Genomic DNA, 17209 nt, shown 5'->3' with positions numbered 1-17209 from the left:
AAGGGACCTACATGCTCATATACCTCATCTTTTTGGTATTAATATATTTTAAAATGTTTTGGCAGTTTGCCTTATTTCTTTTGCAACCTTTCATATTGAATTTTTAAATATTTGATTTCCCTTTTACACCTTAAGTTATATTCTCTAAATTTTTATTTAGTAATTCATTATTTCATTATTTGGTAATTCATTTTTTTATTTTTATAGAATGCCTGTTCTTTATGGGTTTTTTTAACATTAGCTGCGAGCCACAAAAGTTTCCATTTTTGCCTTTTAAAATTGCAATGGGAATACATTTTACAGTGTGTTGGTGTAGAATGGACTTGAAACATTTTTGTTGTGTGTTCTTTAAGGGCAATGTTCCCTTCCAGCCCATATCATGCAGAGTCCTTCTAACAATGAAAAATTTTCTCTCCTAAAATGTATTGCTTTTACCTTTGCTGTTTTGCTTCTTGTTTACAACAACTTCCTGCTACCCAGATTTTCTTTTATATGTACATTTGTTAATAGTTAATTTTATGTGATAATGTTAAAACAAAAAATAATTTGTTTCTTTTATAACGTATGCCTATAAAAGCCAGCTTTTCTTCTTTCCCTCCTCTTCATACTATAGTCACATTAAGGCTAGGCAGACTTATTATTATATACATGTTAGGACACTCCTCTTAAAAACTCCCATATCTATTATTTTGTGTATATTGCCAAATGTAGGTGTATATATTGTAATCAAAATTTGTTTTTGAATAATATTTTTGACATCACTGGCCAAAAAAACCCATTCTTCATTTTTTTTCTTTTTAACTTTATGCATAAGTGAGGGGTCAGGCCACCCAAATATTATTACAGGCAAGGGTATGTACTTTTTCTCTTAAACTCCATGTTTCTCTTCCAGTTATTAAAACAAATTCAGAGAGCCACCTTCTAGCACTTAAAGAAGTCAAACAAAAAAGAGAAAGGGGACAAAAAATATGATGCTTAATAATTCAAATCCATAGCATAGCTTATACAAGTGGGGCATTTGAGGCAGTAACTTATCCATATTCCAAGAAGAAAAAAAAATGACAAGAAGTTTCTCTCCCTTAAACTCCCTGCTTTTACATTTAAAAATCCTCCTTATTCATTCCACCAGGGAGGTTAAGTACCCCATGTTCTGTGACAGAATCATAAAATGGTAATGGACAGGACCAGAGGAAAGAAAGGTGAATGGCAATTGCAATGAGGAAGGATGCTTGGCATCTTGATGCATCTGCTCATGCCTGAGGGCGGGACTGAAATGTGTAGGGCACAAGGCTGCAGAGTGTAGGGCAACACCATGCTAGGACTGCCTTGCATCAACCTAGCAGCCATTGACATGCACAGATAAGGAGCAGAAAAAAGAAGGGAGGAGTCAGAAGGTGAAATGCAGTCAAAATAACCCCATAGAACCCAAACTGTGGTTTTAATAAGGAAATATTTTTATGTTCTACTATGATTTATTCCAACTTTATGGTTGTAAAACCTGTTTTTCTTTCACATCTTTGTGATGTGGCTCTGGTTCAACCACAGTACTGGCCAGACACCAGTCCCCCAATCAAACGTCACACTTTTTACCTATAGCAAGCCCCCACTCAGCCATGCTAGACTGGTTGCATATTCCAGCACACTGTTGCCCCCAGGACTTTGTTCACAAGGGATGGTGTCTGGGGAATGGCTGGCAGAGGACCAGGAGCCAGCAGATAAAGCAGTCCCTAATTCAAACCGAGACAAGGCTAGAATAGAGAGCAAAAAGTCATACACATGTAATCTGTCCACCAGAAAAGGTACACAAGCAGAGTTGGCATCATAGGCAAAAGGATGGTCCAGGCAGCATAAACTCACAGGGTCAGAAACAGTAAACGAGACAAATCCACACCAGCAGCAAATCAGCCTAGCCTAATGCTACAATAGGCAATGGTGATTGGGAGAGGACAGGCTATAAAGTCACAGCAGCCAATGGCAGCGGAGGATAGAGTCAGGAACTGAAAAGCCTCTAAAAACCCTTCAGCTGTGCACAGCCTCAGAGTGTGTGCTGGGGATGCAGATAAAAAAATATCATAGCTGCACGACTAAAGGAAACCAGGGGGTGATGCTTTTTCTTTATTCTCCCTGCTGCTGCAAGTGACACTGCTGGACAAATTAGGCAGTGCGGGATACTGCGGTGGCGCACAGCACGGAATCGCTGGCCTGATAAGCTTTTCCTAACAGCCTCTCATCAAATCACATGGAGGAGAAAAATGTACAAATACGTTCTGATACATTAATCACACTTTTATGCTTAGATTGCTATCAGTATACAAGGTTTACAATATACAATACTAATGTGTAGCAAGAAACATATTTTGTATTATTTTGGGGGTTATTGGGGGTCCTATTTCATTAATTCATTATATAATTATTTCAAAAAAGCTGTATTAAAGTGTGTGCTCCAGTTAGTTGGTTACCCCAGTGCTACTATTAGAAGTTTCTGAGCACTATACTATGAAAACTTTTTGCCCCTCCCTACCCTTCCATGCCTAAAAGTTCCAGCTAATAGGGGTTGTATCGCTCCTATAAGAGTTGATTTTGACATGGATGAAGCTAATCTGACCATCGATCAAAAGTTCTAAACATTACAAGACCTATCACCGAAAAGGTATGTTAGGGCTCAATCTAGTAACCCAATTCAGTCAGATTTCTCGACTGCTCCCACCAGATTTGAGATCAAAGGGCCTGTGCCAACCACAAAAGGAGGCAGGTGCATTTGTTTGGGTTGAGATAGTGAACAAGGGAGCCAGGTGCCAAGTAAACAATCTTGAATAACAAGAAAGGTAGACAGTGCAAACAGAGGGCAGGCTCCACTTCCAACCTGGCTCCCTTGTTGGCCAGCCCAGATTCAGCATTTGGCTCCTTTGCTGGCTAGCCAGGTACAAATGGAGGGTCTGCGGTAGACCAGAAAGGGAGACAAAAGCAATGTGTGTTGGGTTTGGGCTAAAGAAAGCAAGGTACAAAGGTGGACCAGGTTAGACAGCAAAGGAGCCAGGTGCAATTGGAGCCTGACTCTCCAAATTGCAGCTGACTCTGTTTCTAGCTTCACGATTGGCCAGGCCAATATGTTGTGGTGCATGGGAGTTCATCTATCCCAACACTTGCGTAGGGATCCACCACTCATGACTGTCAGCATAAAATACATAATAAACTACTCACAAACAGTGTGTTTACTTTGTAGACATACAGAGATCTTTTTATCTATCCGTTGCTTATGCTAGATATCTGGACAGTTTGATGCACAAAGGAATGTGGAAGAAAAAATATGTTCAAAATTGTAAAAAAATAAAAAAGCATTTACCATATTATTTATTTAAATAGCTATCAGAATTTTGTTTAAGCTATGGTCACTAGCTAAAAAAGCAGTGACCCATTACAACCTGTCAAAAATCATCTGAAGGAAACAAAGACTTCGCATTGTTTGCTTGATATCAGAAGTTCTCCTGCAGGTAACTAGTTAAATCTTTTTCCTACTATATTGTTCTCCACAGATTTGTTTTTCAGCTGGGTGGAGTGGAAACTGTAACCACATGGTCTGAACAAGCCAAACAAAAAAAGCGAATGTGAACTAAACCTTAGACTAATGTTTAGGTTTGGGGAGGGGGGGGGGGTGAGGTTGAGGTGCAGTTACCACTTCTTCATACCATCTCCCAGCTGCAGCTCAATAGAGATGAGGAAGGCTGTGTGAAGCTGCCTGTTGTCAAATCTGCAAACAGTGGTTAACATACCTAATAAGGAAAAGATACGAATATTTATCTCTGCAGAAAGCCAAGACTGCTGTGTGATGACAGCAAGCCAGACAAGAAGGGAAAACGCTGCATAACAGTTTGCTGAGTAGCTGCTGGGCCCCTGTTTTGCCAGGACCTGATATATCAGTCGCTGCTGTCCCCCCCTCCTGATGGCAGCCCTGGGTTACCCCCATAAGAAGCCTAAAGCTCTGATCTTTATCTACTTAAACCAAATCCTCACAGCTGTTACTTATCAAGCAATTTTATCATTAAATATATTTCTTAGCGCCTTCTTTTATTTGTTGTGTAAGGAATGTGGTTTCAGAAACTTTACCCCTTAAAAGGGGCAAAAGGGTCTTTAGAAAGGAAACCATGGGTAGAACAGTCACAATTTCTGGGGAGCTAAAACCAGAATTCAACATTTACTTCCCTAACACCAAGCACTGGGAAAAAACTGACATATGAAATTTCAATCAACTCCTTGATAATCTAATGCACTTTGTGGCAGACTGAAAATAAAGGATTGTTGCTCATTCAAGGTAGTATGCAAAGTAACATCAGGAATTCACTCCAGTCAAGAATCGTAAGGGTGTGAATATAAATAAACCACATTAAAGAAGTGTAATAGTGTAATAATAGTGGTAGACCATAATGTGGTCATTTTCTATGTGCCCATAGAGGGGGGACCTAGTACACCTACTTTCTCTAGCCACTTTTTAATATTTAACTCCCATGATACTGAAGAAAAGTAATAGCGATAGCAGATGCATACATTTTTTTTTTTTTGTTAAAGTACTGGTGGGTTACACACAGTGTGTAGCAACTTACTGTTGTAGAGTGGTACTTTTCAATATTTTAAAGCAGATCATGAGATTCATCCTTGGGAGTGCATTTTTGCTGCCCAAAGCGTGTGGTTTAAAGTTGAAAACTTTCTCATTGGAAGACAATGTTCTGGGGTATTATTCTTAATATGTATTTATATAGCACCAGCATATTAAGCAGCACTTTACAAAGACCTGTCTTGTCTTACAAAGTCCTGTCTTGTCACTAGCTGTCCCTTAAAGAGGTTCACTATCTATTGTCCCTATCCTAGTTATAGGTCTTTAATACAGTCTAAGGTCAATTTGGGGGAAGCCAATTAACCTAACTGCATGGTTTTGTAATGTGGGTGGAAACCGGAGTACTCAGAGGAAACCCACACAAACACGATAGAACACTAAAACTCCATTCAAATAATGTCCTGGCCGAAATTCAAATCTGGACCCTACTGCTAAAAAAAGCCAGAATAAGCTAACCTTTGGGCCACTGTGCCACCCACTGTAGATTTAGACCATTCAGATAGCAATTATTTTAGTAAAAATGCTTTATGTTTTCTGTGTAAATCCAGTAGCATGTGCACGTCTGGGGCAATGGAAACATTTATGGACTGATACAAGCTGAAATAGATACAAGGAAACACATACAGGAGAGAAAGGACAGAGGAGAAACAAAAATGACTAAAGTCCCGAACGAATTAAAAGTTGCTGTAGAACTAAGACTAATATTTGCCAATAGGCACAAGCGCTGAGACTGTATAAACAATAAATAAGATCATAAAGGATAACAAATATATTGGACCTCCAAATACAATTAACCAAACAGTAGTAAATAGAGGGAAATAAACCAGCAGAGAATAATAATTACGACAACACCATTAACACTTGAAAACCCTAACTGGCACAACACCAGGATGTTTTGGTGTTGACACTAGAGTGGGGCACAATATGCTGGAGTGAGGTAAACAGAGGAGAAAAAAACAGAAGGTGAAAAAGTAAGGGGCGAATGAGGGAACAATAGGCTTTCCCCGGAGTTTAGACTAGAGATTAGGTTACTAAGTATTCGGTTCATGGATTCAAGGTTCTGTTAAAAACCATGAAGGGCATAACTAAGTATGCAGGTAAGGCTGTCATTAAGTATTATCCAATTAAGTTTATTGATCAGAATCAAGGGTAAATGGAGACAGATTTTCACACTTTGGTCAAGGTAATATGAGCTGCTAGCAGAATATATCTAGTCAGTCGTTTGTCAAACAAAGCACACTCATGGGTATCTAAGTTAGTTTGTAGAATACTGGAAAGCAGATATAAAACCTCTGACCTTGGCTTGTGCAATTGGACTAAAGCACTGTGTATATGCTCCATCACCCCCCTATGAGCACACCCACAGAAGCAGATTGGGAACACTACAGGTTTGCACCAAAAGATGTCTGGAATCAGACAGCATCGTAATAGAGGTCCATAGATGTATGCAATTAAAGGTGTATGTAAAAATATATTTTTTTTTATCATAGGCCATAATGTATCACTCCTCAAACTACCAAGTCATTCCCAAACCTGTCTTTCTACCAATATACAGGAGCTTTCGAAGAGAGTCAACCAGAACAGAGGAGATTCAAGCTTTTCCAAAGTTTTGACCACACATTGGGGTAAATTTGACAGTAAAATACTCTTCCTACGGAAGTCCCGGCTTTTGAGTTAAAAACATTAGCGTTGCCCTTCCACATGCCAGGTATCCTAACTGAAAAAAAAAACCCTTGTTTGTTCACCACCTAAATTGCGGTGTGAATGAGCTATGGGCAGGGCAAATGCTGGGTTTCTGCTTTATCCTATGCTCTTGCTCTTTTGGTTTGGGATAAGTTTAGCATAGGCTAAAGTTGGGAATCTGACCTGTTTTTTTCAAGTGAGAAGGTATCCATATAACGTTTTGAATCACAAGAGAGGAGCAAGATAGGGCCTCAGTCTCTACCCTTGGAGGTAAGCCTTTGGGCAGAGTTGAGAAACCTTTGCAGGAGAATAATAATTGTGAAAGTGTGGTACACCTAAACAACCTTTAGACCTTGGGGTGAACAAAGTAGCTATCTAGGCCCTGCTTTTTTCATGGCCCTGATAAATGCTATAACAAGTCACGGTGACAATATTTAGCTCTTGGGGCTCATATCCCTGCCTGGGAACTGTCCAGACAGGAATATTCAGGGGCCAAAAGGGAAGGTATCAAAGCGAAAGAACATCTCAGAAGCCATTAGGGGACTTAGCTGGGGACAAAAGAAGACCACAAAAAAGTCCTTACGGGAAGAGCATGTGTCCTCCCCCCCACTCTCAAATACCAAAAATGGTTACAAACACTGGCGGCTGTTCATATGTAAAGAAGCAAGTTGAAGTAGCCCAAGATCATCACAGCAGATAACGAACAAGAATTATTCAGCGAAACAGGGTAAGTTGATAAGTGTATTTAAACAATAAAAGCACAACACACTAAAAGCCACTTTGATTAAAAAAAAAATTGAAGTAGTGAGGCTTCACTATGATATCCCTAGGTGGACCATTAGCCATAAATCTATCTATCCCTAGGTGGGAGTGTTTGAGGTTCAAAAGAAGGGTGCACATAAAAAGTTATTTGCATCACCAGATCCTGCACAGATGCAGGCAAAATCTCAATTCTCACACCTCAATTCTCCCATCTCAACAGGTGGACCATGTTAGGAGACATTATCCTTGCGCTTATAACAAATATACCTTGCAACCCCCCCGAACATGGGTAAGTATATTGTAATTTTCTTCTTACTGTAACATGTAATATTTTATCTTTTTCTTTGTCTTTTCCTATTATATAATCTAAATCTGCAGTGAGGTTTCCTTATTTTTACATATTTTAGTCAGTGATTGAGGTTAATGAGCAGTTACTACTAATTGATTGCTGGATATATAACACTTTGTAAACTGTTTATTTCCCCAATGAATAATCTAACTAGACTTTGCACTTACCCCCAACTCCAGTCTTCTGTCGTGATATATGCTCTTCAAGCCTGAATCTAAAGCTAGTTTCACCTCCCATTTGCTCACTGGTGCCATCATCCGCTAGTAGGAAAACAGAGTAGTTGTTGTCCAAGGAATATGTTGGCCCATCCACATTTTCCATGTAGTATTTTGCTGGAAAAAAGCCCTGGAAACAATGTTGACAGTTATGAGTGAATGCCATTAAAAGGTTACCATTTTACAACTATCTGATACAAAGATCCTAATATATTGAAAAAATTGAAGGAGGTCATTCAGTACTACAGGTCATGACTCACAAGTCATTGTCCCACAACAAGCACGTAGCCTAGCAGTCAAGTAGGGGACACTTCCATTTAAAAATCTTCCTAGGAATGCAAGTCATTGAAAAAACATTGTCTACAGGTGGTAAAATGTAATTGCCCCTAACCAGTTATCTGTTTTTGGACTGACAAAAAATAAAAAAAAAACAAAAAACAATACACTGGAAAAAGCCTATAAACCAAAGGGCTTTGACAAAAAAAAGTAACTTGATTTAAACCTTAGGCCGCCTTTATAGATAAAGTGGATCCCCACTTTCTGGTGCATTTTTTTCAGCAGTGAAGCTGGGTGATCCAGCAAACCTGGAATGGATCTGGTCCAGGATTCAAAACATTTGCTAGCAAAAGAAAATAAAGAAATCCATTCCAGGTTTGCCGGATCACCCAGCCTCACTGATGAAAGTGTATCCTCTCTAGCTTTGGAGAACAATTAAATCAGCCTCAGAGAGAGCCACCACTCAAGAAAACATCGATCAAATGCTATTCCATATGAATGTGGATGTCCATTTTTTATGTGGAATAAATTGCTACAATGCTTTAGATATATATATATATATATATATATATTGTAACAGCTAGCCAAAGAAATCACAGGGTTTTGACCAGGATGACAGGTACATTTGCCCCAGATACAGATATACAGGTTATACGCAGAGTATTTTTCTATTTAGTCAGACAGTTTTCCTTTTGACCTGAAGGTGGGGTTGAAGTACCAGGCTGAATGACAATGAGCTTCTTGGCCAGGTGGGGGAGCTAAAGAGGCCTGGGTATGATCAGGTGTTACTGTTTCAGCTGAAATGCATCCTGGAAATTAGGCTGGGGATATAAACTCCCAGCCTTGTTTATTCCTGGGTCTCTGTTCTTGGCTGGTGAGCTGGGAGGAGGTCAACTTGACACAATGGGAACCAGGAGAAAACAACTGCACTTTCAGAATCAGCATACCTATTTTAGTGTAAATAAGCTTAAAATTGAAGTCATATATAGAAAAATGAATAATAATTTCCGATATTAGCCTCTTAGATCAGAGATATTAGACTAGAAATGTTGACATATATTGTTCACTTTTTGAACCTGGATGTCCTACTGATAATTATAATTACTGCTCTATGTTTTTTGCTTTTGTTAGTATTGTCACTGGTTTCCCACTAATCCCCTGAGGGAGCCTAAACTGCCGAAAGGCCTTGGGATTCGGGATCGAGTTGAGTTGTAACACCCTTTAAGATTAAGTCAGTTGTACTTTTTATAGCATAGGCCTCGTCATCCTCTACATTATTGAGGGTTATGCACATGGTCTTTGTCTAGATATAAGTAATTCATCTTTGTTTTACCTCTATACATACATTGTACAATCACATATAAACATTTGAGCCACATCAAATTCCCTGCTGTTCTCTCTTTTCTGTTTATTATAATGACCCAATGGGCCTGGCTCTCAACAATAGTCTTTTGTGGTTTAGGGACACCTTCTCTATTACCAGTACTGTACAACTTTATATTGAAAGCCTACAGCTGGAAACACTACTCCAAGCTAAGAGTGCACATCTTGCACTTATCCGGAGTTTTCGGTACTCACAAAACTTACGATTGAGACATAATTGTTCATTAGAGAGGGATTTTGAATAAGCAGCAAGAGATTTACAGATTGGACTATTACAGCGAGGCTACAGAAACAACTTACTCAAATATCATATTTAAGGGCCAAACTGTAAACTCACTTGCAGTTATTAATTGGACAAAAGACACATTCCGAAAAACTGGCCAAGGTAAAGTTTATTACAACCCTTAGCAAGATTTAGAAAAATATAGATCAGATACTTCAAAAAAATGTATTAATGAGCGATCACTGTATAAGTAAGTTCATTGCTGAAACCCCTGAGATAACCAGGTGAATCAAAGAGCACCACCTCTATGAGACAAATTAGTCCACAACTGTTACAAAGGCACAATCTCATCAATATGATGAGATTCTTGCACCAATATAGGTATACATAAATGTAAAAAGTACAACCAAGGTTATTGGATAATCATTATAGAAAATGTATAATTTCAAAAGAAAAAAATTATGTTACAATTTCACATTCAAATGCTTATTATTTGAAATATGCTGTTAAGATGCAACAATCTCTTATGTATATATATTTCCTGCATATATGTTCCCAATTAGTACCTGATACAAGTCTCATATCTTCCCCTGAGGAAACCCAAGCAGGCGAACTGTGTGGGGACCCTGATTTTTGCTTTTAAACAGTAAACTTATATGGACATATATGGATTTGAATAAGTCTTAGAAAATATGTTGTCCAGTTTGTAACCCCAACTAATCTTACCAGGTGTGTTGGGAATGGGGGTTCTAAACTCTGTGTTTACTATATCACCATTCGTTTATCATGCATTAAATATTTACAATATAATTTTGCCACAAAACCCCTACTGTTCCCTTTATTCTCTTTAAACTTAGATTTCTACAACTTACAAAAAGTTAAATCATACTATGGTCCCTGCTACCCAATCTTTATATAACCATTTGTTACAAGCTTTGCATCGTTAAAAAACTTGTCCAGCAGAGTATCATTTCCTGTTGTGGCTTCTATATACTGTAGAATAAAATTATCCTGTACTGAAATCATATATTTACACCCATTCTTCATTCATTAAAGCTTCCAACTCCCCAAATTTGCCTGCCAGACTTCTAGCACGGTCTACCCCTAATGCCACAGAAGAAGAGGTAAGTAAAATGTAAACATTTTCCTTTTACATGTATGTTTTTTCCTAAGCTATAGTGGATGATAGAAAGAGGACAGGACATTAAGTGTTAGGTTAGTGGTGGAGAGATCTGATACTTCTATCTAGAGTCTATTCTGATTTAGCTATTCCAACTTTGGAATTCATGTAATCTGAGTTCCAATCTCAGTTTGGAAACCTATCCAATGACAGGTGGTTGCATTGGGACACCTTTCTTAGTCTTCTACAGGCTGATGGCAGTGCAGCCCTCTACAAAAGACAGCTAGACAAGCCACGATTTACTACAACAATGCTAGTGAGCGAGTTAGTGGCAGCTAACAGGAAGAGAAAGGAGAGAAAAAAAGGAAAAAAAAAAAAACACACACACACACACAAAAGGGGCAGATATTGCTTGCCATTTTGTTTTATAGAGCTAGTGAGTTAGGGTTAAACTTTAAGCAGCTAATAGGGACAAGTGGTATCAAAAACAAAATAGAAAAAAGAGCTTGCCAATCCGTCTTTTTCTGCTACTGCTAATCAGGAATAGAAAATGGAGTATATAGGAACATATAGAATAAAAAAAAATGAAATCACAATTTCCATTTAGAAAAATAATTTTTTCCCCATCGTTACTAATAAAATTTGCAAGTTTTTCTCATAATTTGACTTAACTTTTTGACACACACACTATACTAGTTTATAGCTATCAGCTTGATAAAAGATTGGAAGCAGAAGTAGGCCCCACAGGAGACTGGCCACTAGTACATCTTTGACTCAAATCAAGCCCCTTGGGACTGGAGAGAGGATACCAGCATTACCATTTTGTACACCACAAGTAATACCAGGACAAAGATGTACAGTTTCAAATGTTTTCACAAGGTAGCAAAGGTTTTTTTTTTCTTCTTCTGTGTAAACTGTGTGCTCAATACTTGAAACGAGGTAAAAACCCAAACAAACTTGGAACAAGCTGCATGAGCACCCATTTAAAAAGCCACCATCCAGTAACCTGGCGTGAACACCTGGTGAAAGAACAGAGCTCTATGCAACCACCTCCGCCCAAGAAGCAAGCTCTAACTGCTCGATCCTCCTCCGCTGCCTTTCCTTCTTCTGCCACTACAGTTTCCAGTGCTGCTGCCAGCAATTTGAGTGTGGCATGTAGCCAATTATTACCTTTTTCAGGCTCCACCAGCGGTGAGCAGGAGCTCCAACGCAGATCGGCTGCGGTCTGTGGCGTTGCTAGCAGTCAGGACCAGGACCCCTGTATTGGGGCAAGATGAGTTGTTGTATCTCAGGCTTGTAACGTGGATCCAGTAATGTAGCAATCCGATAGTCGTCATGTTTTTATGTGTTTTATGTGTGGATCTTTGGCTAGGCACTCCTGCATGAAGGATGTCATGTGGCTCAAACTACCCACAGCTGAGGTAATTCTGTACCCAGACTCCTGTGGGTCAAACAGCAGCACAGGGTCATCCTCCTCCTCCGCCTGGTCTTGCCATCCACGGAACATGCCGCCTTGTGTTTGGGTGGATGGATGCCATGTACCCTCAATATCCTCCTCTGCCCCTTCCTCCTCTTCTCCCATGCCTGCAATGTCCTCCTCATCCTCTTCCACCTCCTCCTCTTCCTGGGTTGGTAGTGCACTATGCATACTAGGCACGCATGTCTGAGATGATATTTGCAGCGTCTGCTCTGTGTCGTGTCCGAGATCCACCATCATCTGTTCCAGCAGGCATATGATGGGGATGGTGTCACTGACACAGGCCTGATCTCTGCTGATCATCCTGGTGGCCTCTTCAAAAGGTGACAATACAGTGCACAAGTCTTCAATTTGCAGCCACTCCGCAGGGCTGAAAAAAGGTAGTGTGGGTATGGGTCTGAAACGAACAGACTCTGCCACGTAATCCACCACAGCTTTCTGTTGATCAGCCAACCGCTGCAGCATGTAAAATGTGGAGTTCCAACGTGTGGCCACAACACAAACTAACCGGTGCACTGGCAGGTTGAAATTTCGCTGTAACTCCACCAATCTGGCACTGGCTGTGTACAACCGGCGGAAATGCGCTGACAACTTTCTGGCCCTTAGTAACAGCGCCTGGAGGCCTGGGTAATTCCGAGGGAAGCGCTGTACTATGAGGTTCATGACGTGAGCCAGGCAAGGTAAGTGTGTGAGTTTACCACAACGCAGGGCTGCCAGCAGATTGGCCCCATTGTCACACACGACCTTGCCTGGCTGAAGTCTGTTGGGAGTTAGCCATATATGTCCTCCTGCTCCTGTCCTGAGGTTGAGAAGGAAATTGCATGGCGATGTGCTCTGGGCGGAGGTAGGTATGCAGGCCTTGCTGCACCTGCATCTTCCCCTGTTGCCACCAAAGTTACTCAGTAAGCTGTATAGGAAATATATCTTCCCAGTACATGCTTGCTCCAGCAACCAATGCAAAGCAGGAACACATTTTTGTGCAAAATACTGTCGCTTATGGATAATGTACTGTGGGTTCCTACAGAGAAATGCGTAAGGGTACACATTGGAGTCCACCAGCCAGTAAGGGAGGAGCTCTGATGCTATCAGCTGTGCAATTGCCGCATTAATCAGCTTTGTTTTGGGGTCATTTGGGACATATTTCCTCTTGTGCTCCAGCATCTGGGGGATGGAAGGTTGGATACTGCGAATGCTAACCACAGAAAGATTGGACGGTGCCGTAGAAGTTGTGGGGGATGGCAATGATGCCTGGTCTTGACTGCTAGCAATGCGACAAACAGCAGCTGATCTGCGTTGTAGCTCCTGCTCACTGCTGGTGGAGCCTGAAAAAGGTAACGCTCAGCTACATGCCCCACTCAAATTGATGGCAGCAGCATGGGTAACTTTGGTGGCAGAAGGAGGAAAGGCAGCAGAGGAAGATCGAGCAGTTTGAGCTTGCTTCTTGGGCTGAGTTGGTCGCACAGAGCTCTGTGCTTTCACCAGGTGTTCCTGCCAGGTTACCGGGTGGTGGCTTTTTAAATGGGTGCTCATGAAACTTGTTCCAAGTTTTTTTTGGTTTTTGCCTCGTTTCAAGTGTTGAGCACACAGTTTGCAGATGACCAGCGTTGTCATCATCATCACTATGGACATAAAAAATGCCCACACGAGCAAACATCCAACTGGGCCGAAAGGTGCTCTGGAGCTGGTGGTCGTGGTGGTGGTCCGCGGTTGTTGAGGCATAGCTGTGGTGACAGGCAGCTTCCGACGATGGAAGACTATGACTTGCCTCCCTGGTACGTGAAGAATGCAGAGTGTGGGCAGCTTTTACCCTCTTTTGTCCTCTCCCCCTTTGAGGGTGCTCTACAACCTCCTCCTCCTTTTCTTCCTGCCTATTATGATCTCCTTGCTCGCCCCATGACGATTAAGGACATCATCATCATCATGATCAGCAGAAGAGACAGTTTCCCAGTATGTGCCGAAAAGAACCAGCGGCCTTTTGGAGCCACTTTGAATTGGCTGGTCTGGCTCAGAGTGTTCTGGTGAAAAGTAAGTGGGTGGAAAAAGCCTGTGAACTAACTCTCTTCGTCAGAAGGGTGAAACAACTGAGCATCTTGAAGGAATGCTTGTAGCTCCTCCTCTCCAACACCTCGGTGAGACTCCTCTACATACTGCTATACCCGAGACTTTACTGACGAAGAACTAGTAGGAACAGGTGTATCATGGACTGTTTGGGAAACCTGTAAGGCCTGTGTCTAGGACTGGAATGAAGGGGTACAATCACATGACCCAGGCTGGGTCATGTACTCCACTACCTCTTGTTCATGGTGTTGTAATAATGGATGCCCAGCACCAACAGCAGTGCTTCTTGTTCTTGGGTATGCAGCTAAAAACAAACTCATACTGCTTTGCTTGACACCCTGCAAAATATTATTCTGCATTCTTCACGTACCAGTGAGGCAAGTCATAGTCATCCATCGTCGGAAGCTGCCTGTCACCACACCTATGCCTCAACAACCGCCACCACGACCACCAGCTCCAGAGCACCTTTTGGCCCAGTTGGATGTTCGACTGTGTGGGCATTTTTTAATGTCCATAGTGATGATGATAACAACACTTGTCATCTGCAAACTGTGTGCTCAACACTTGAAACGAGGCAAAAACCAAAACAAACTTGGAACAAGTTGCATGAGCACCCATTTAAAAAGTCACGACCCGGTAACCTGGCGGGAACACCTGGTGAAAGCACAGAGCTCTCCGACCAAGAAGCAAGCTCAAACTGCTCGATCTACCTCTGCTGCCTTTCCTCCTTCTGCCACCAAAGTTACCCGTGCAGCTGCCAGCAATTTGAGAGGGGCATGTAGCCAAGCATTACCTTTTTTTACCTTGTAGCTAATATGCTTCACAAAGTGTAAATATGTATAGTAAGTGTATTTTTTTATTGGGGGGGGTTGACACCAAAAATGCAAGTGCGCTGTGTGTGTTGTATGCAGCATTTTCCTTCAGTGGTGACGCTTGTAATATGCAGCACAGTATACAAACTATATACGGCAGTATACACTGCATCTGTCTCTCAGTACAAGTGTTATACTGGGCATGCATTCAGGGAGGGTACCCTGACTCTGGCTGCGTGTATGTAACACGCTATCTAACAGTGAAACACTCAAACTGAGTACAGTAGTTTTCAGGACTGCACCAATACAGTACAAGGAAGCAGCGGCCTTTTGGAGCCAGTTTGAAAAACCAGCCTGGACCACCTGTTTATTCGGCTCACCGAGGTGCTGAGCCACAAATGTCTGGTGATATGCAACACATCCATGTCTGTTGGTTTCAAAGCTGGTGAAGTTCTAGAGTACCACATTCCTAATGTGCGCTGGGACATCATAGAAGGGAATTTGGACAGGGCCACACTGGCAGATTTCCACCAACTGGATGTGATTGACATGCACTTCCACTTGCGCTTCGACCTGCGCTCCAGGGTTAAAAATGCCACCCACTCAAATCAACTGGCTCATGGGAAGTATACATACATCACCTCATATTGATCAAGCCTGGGCCGTGCAGCAGGAAGAGGCTCTGAAACGGAGCGGGGACCGCATTGGTAACTGGCATCCAGAGTTGGGAACTGGGCAGGCGGCATCAGTTACAGCATGAGGAGGAGGCGTTTGGCCCTGAGAAAGAGCAAGGACGGCATTAGAGCTTGAGGCCATCACCCATATGGACAGTGTCGAAGCTGTAGCTATTGGAGACATGAATGGATCAACGAGATTCCTATCCGTACCAACTATGTAGCGAAACCACATGAAAGGGAACGGGCTTGGTGGAATCAATGGGACAAGAAGACTCTGTTGAGCTTGAGTCTAGTCTGGCATCTAGAGCTGGGTACTGGGCAGTGGGCAGGTGGCAGCAGGAGGAGTAACACAGCCATACACATACTATGTCTCAGGGCCTGCCGCTTCCTCCTCATGCTATTACTGCTGCTTCCTACCCACTGCCCAGTACCCAGCTCTAGATGCCAGACTAGACTCAGGCTCAACAGGGTCTTCTTTCCCCGCTGATTCCGCCAAGCCCGTTCCCTTTCATGTGGTTTCGCTACATAGTTGGTACGGATTGGAATCTCGTTGATCCATTCATGCCTTCAATAGCTACAGCTTCGACACTGTCCATATGGGTGATGGCCTCAACCTCTAATGCCGTCCTTGCTCCTTCTCAGAGCCCAACGCCTCCTCCTCATGCTGTAACTGATGCCGCCTGCCCAGTTCCCAACTCTGGATGCCAGTTACAAAAGCGGTCCCTGCTCCGTCTCAGTGCCCACCGCCTCCTCCTACTGCTGCTGCCACCTGTCACTTGTAACGTATAACAGAGCAGTGTAGCTGGCTAATTTTTGGACTGAAAGACCGCCCTCAGAGACCTCTGCCTGTACTCTGAAGCCTGTGTATGGCTTGTAACGGAGCGGTGAAACCTGGTGGCTAATTTTTGGACCAGAGGAACCCCCTCATGTCCCTCTCTGGCTGTACTCGGAGACCGTGTAAAATCCGGTATGTTTCCTTGGCCGCCCCATAAAATGGCCTTGCCAGCAACAGAAAAAAAAGACTTCCTTATTTTATTTTTACTTGTACAGTGTTGTGCGGAGATGGGAGTCTTGACATGTCTTTTTAAATGTATTTATAGGCTGTAGAAGCTCTCCACCGACCCAAATAACAACCCGAATTTTTTCCCCCATTGACTTTAATAGAGTTCGAATTCGACGTTCAACCACCCAAATAATTATGCATTATTCGGCCGAATAGCGGTTGAATCGAATAGCGACCTATTCGACCAACACTCGTGGTAATACATTACAAAAATGTCACAAAACTGCAGGTAGACAAGCAAAGCCTGAGAGCTTCCTAGGGGTTTAGTTCACTTGGTGTCCTGAGTATGAGCATTTTTTGAACGCTCTTGACGTATCTTTTGCTGTGTGCCACAAATGTGAACACAGGGTAAGCTGTGGGTAACCAGGCATACTTCTCATCCTCCATCCAATTCTCTAAAGGGTAAAAAAATGTGTTGCTACTGTTGCTCCTGCTCTTGCATGTAGGGGTTAATCCTCATCACAGCATTAGTGCCATAGGTGCACAGGAAAGGCCAACCTTC

General features: G+C 42.0%; 1 protein-coding gene across 2 annotated transcripts in view; it reads right to left on the bottom strand.

The window, feature by feature from the left end:
* TRPM4 (transient receptor potential cation channel subfamily M member 4) overlaps positions 1-17209 on the bottom strand; it is a 260833-nt gene that overhangs the window by 153432 nt on the left and 90192 nt on the right. For both annotated transcript variants that reach the window (XM_072425747.1, XM_072425748.1), the window contains exon 6: positions 7571-7748. In XM_072425747.1, the coding sequence (XP_072281848.1) occupies positions 7571-7748 (178 nt within the window). The remainder of the gene's footprint in view (positions 1-7570; positions 7749-17209) is intronic.

This window comes from Pyxicephalus adspersus, chromosome 11, assembly GCF_032062135.1.
Source record: "Pyxicephalus adspersus chromosome 11, UCB_Pads_2.0, whole genome shotgun sequence".
Lineage (NCBI taxonomy): Eukaryota > Metazoa > Chordata > Amphibia > Anura > Pyxicephalidae > Pyxicephalus > Pyxicephalus adspersus.
Note: the sequence above shows the minus strand (reverse complement) of the source record. Positions and strands in the feature narration are given on the sequence as shown.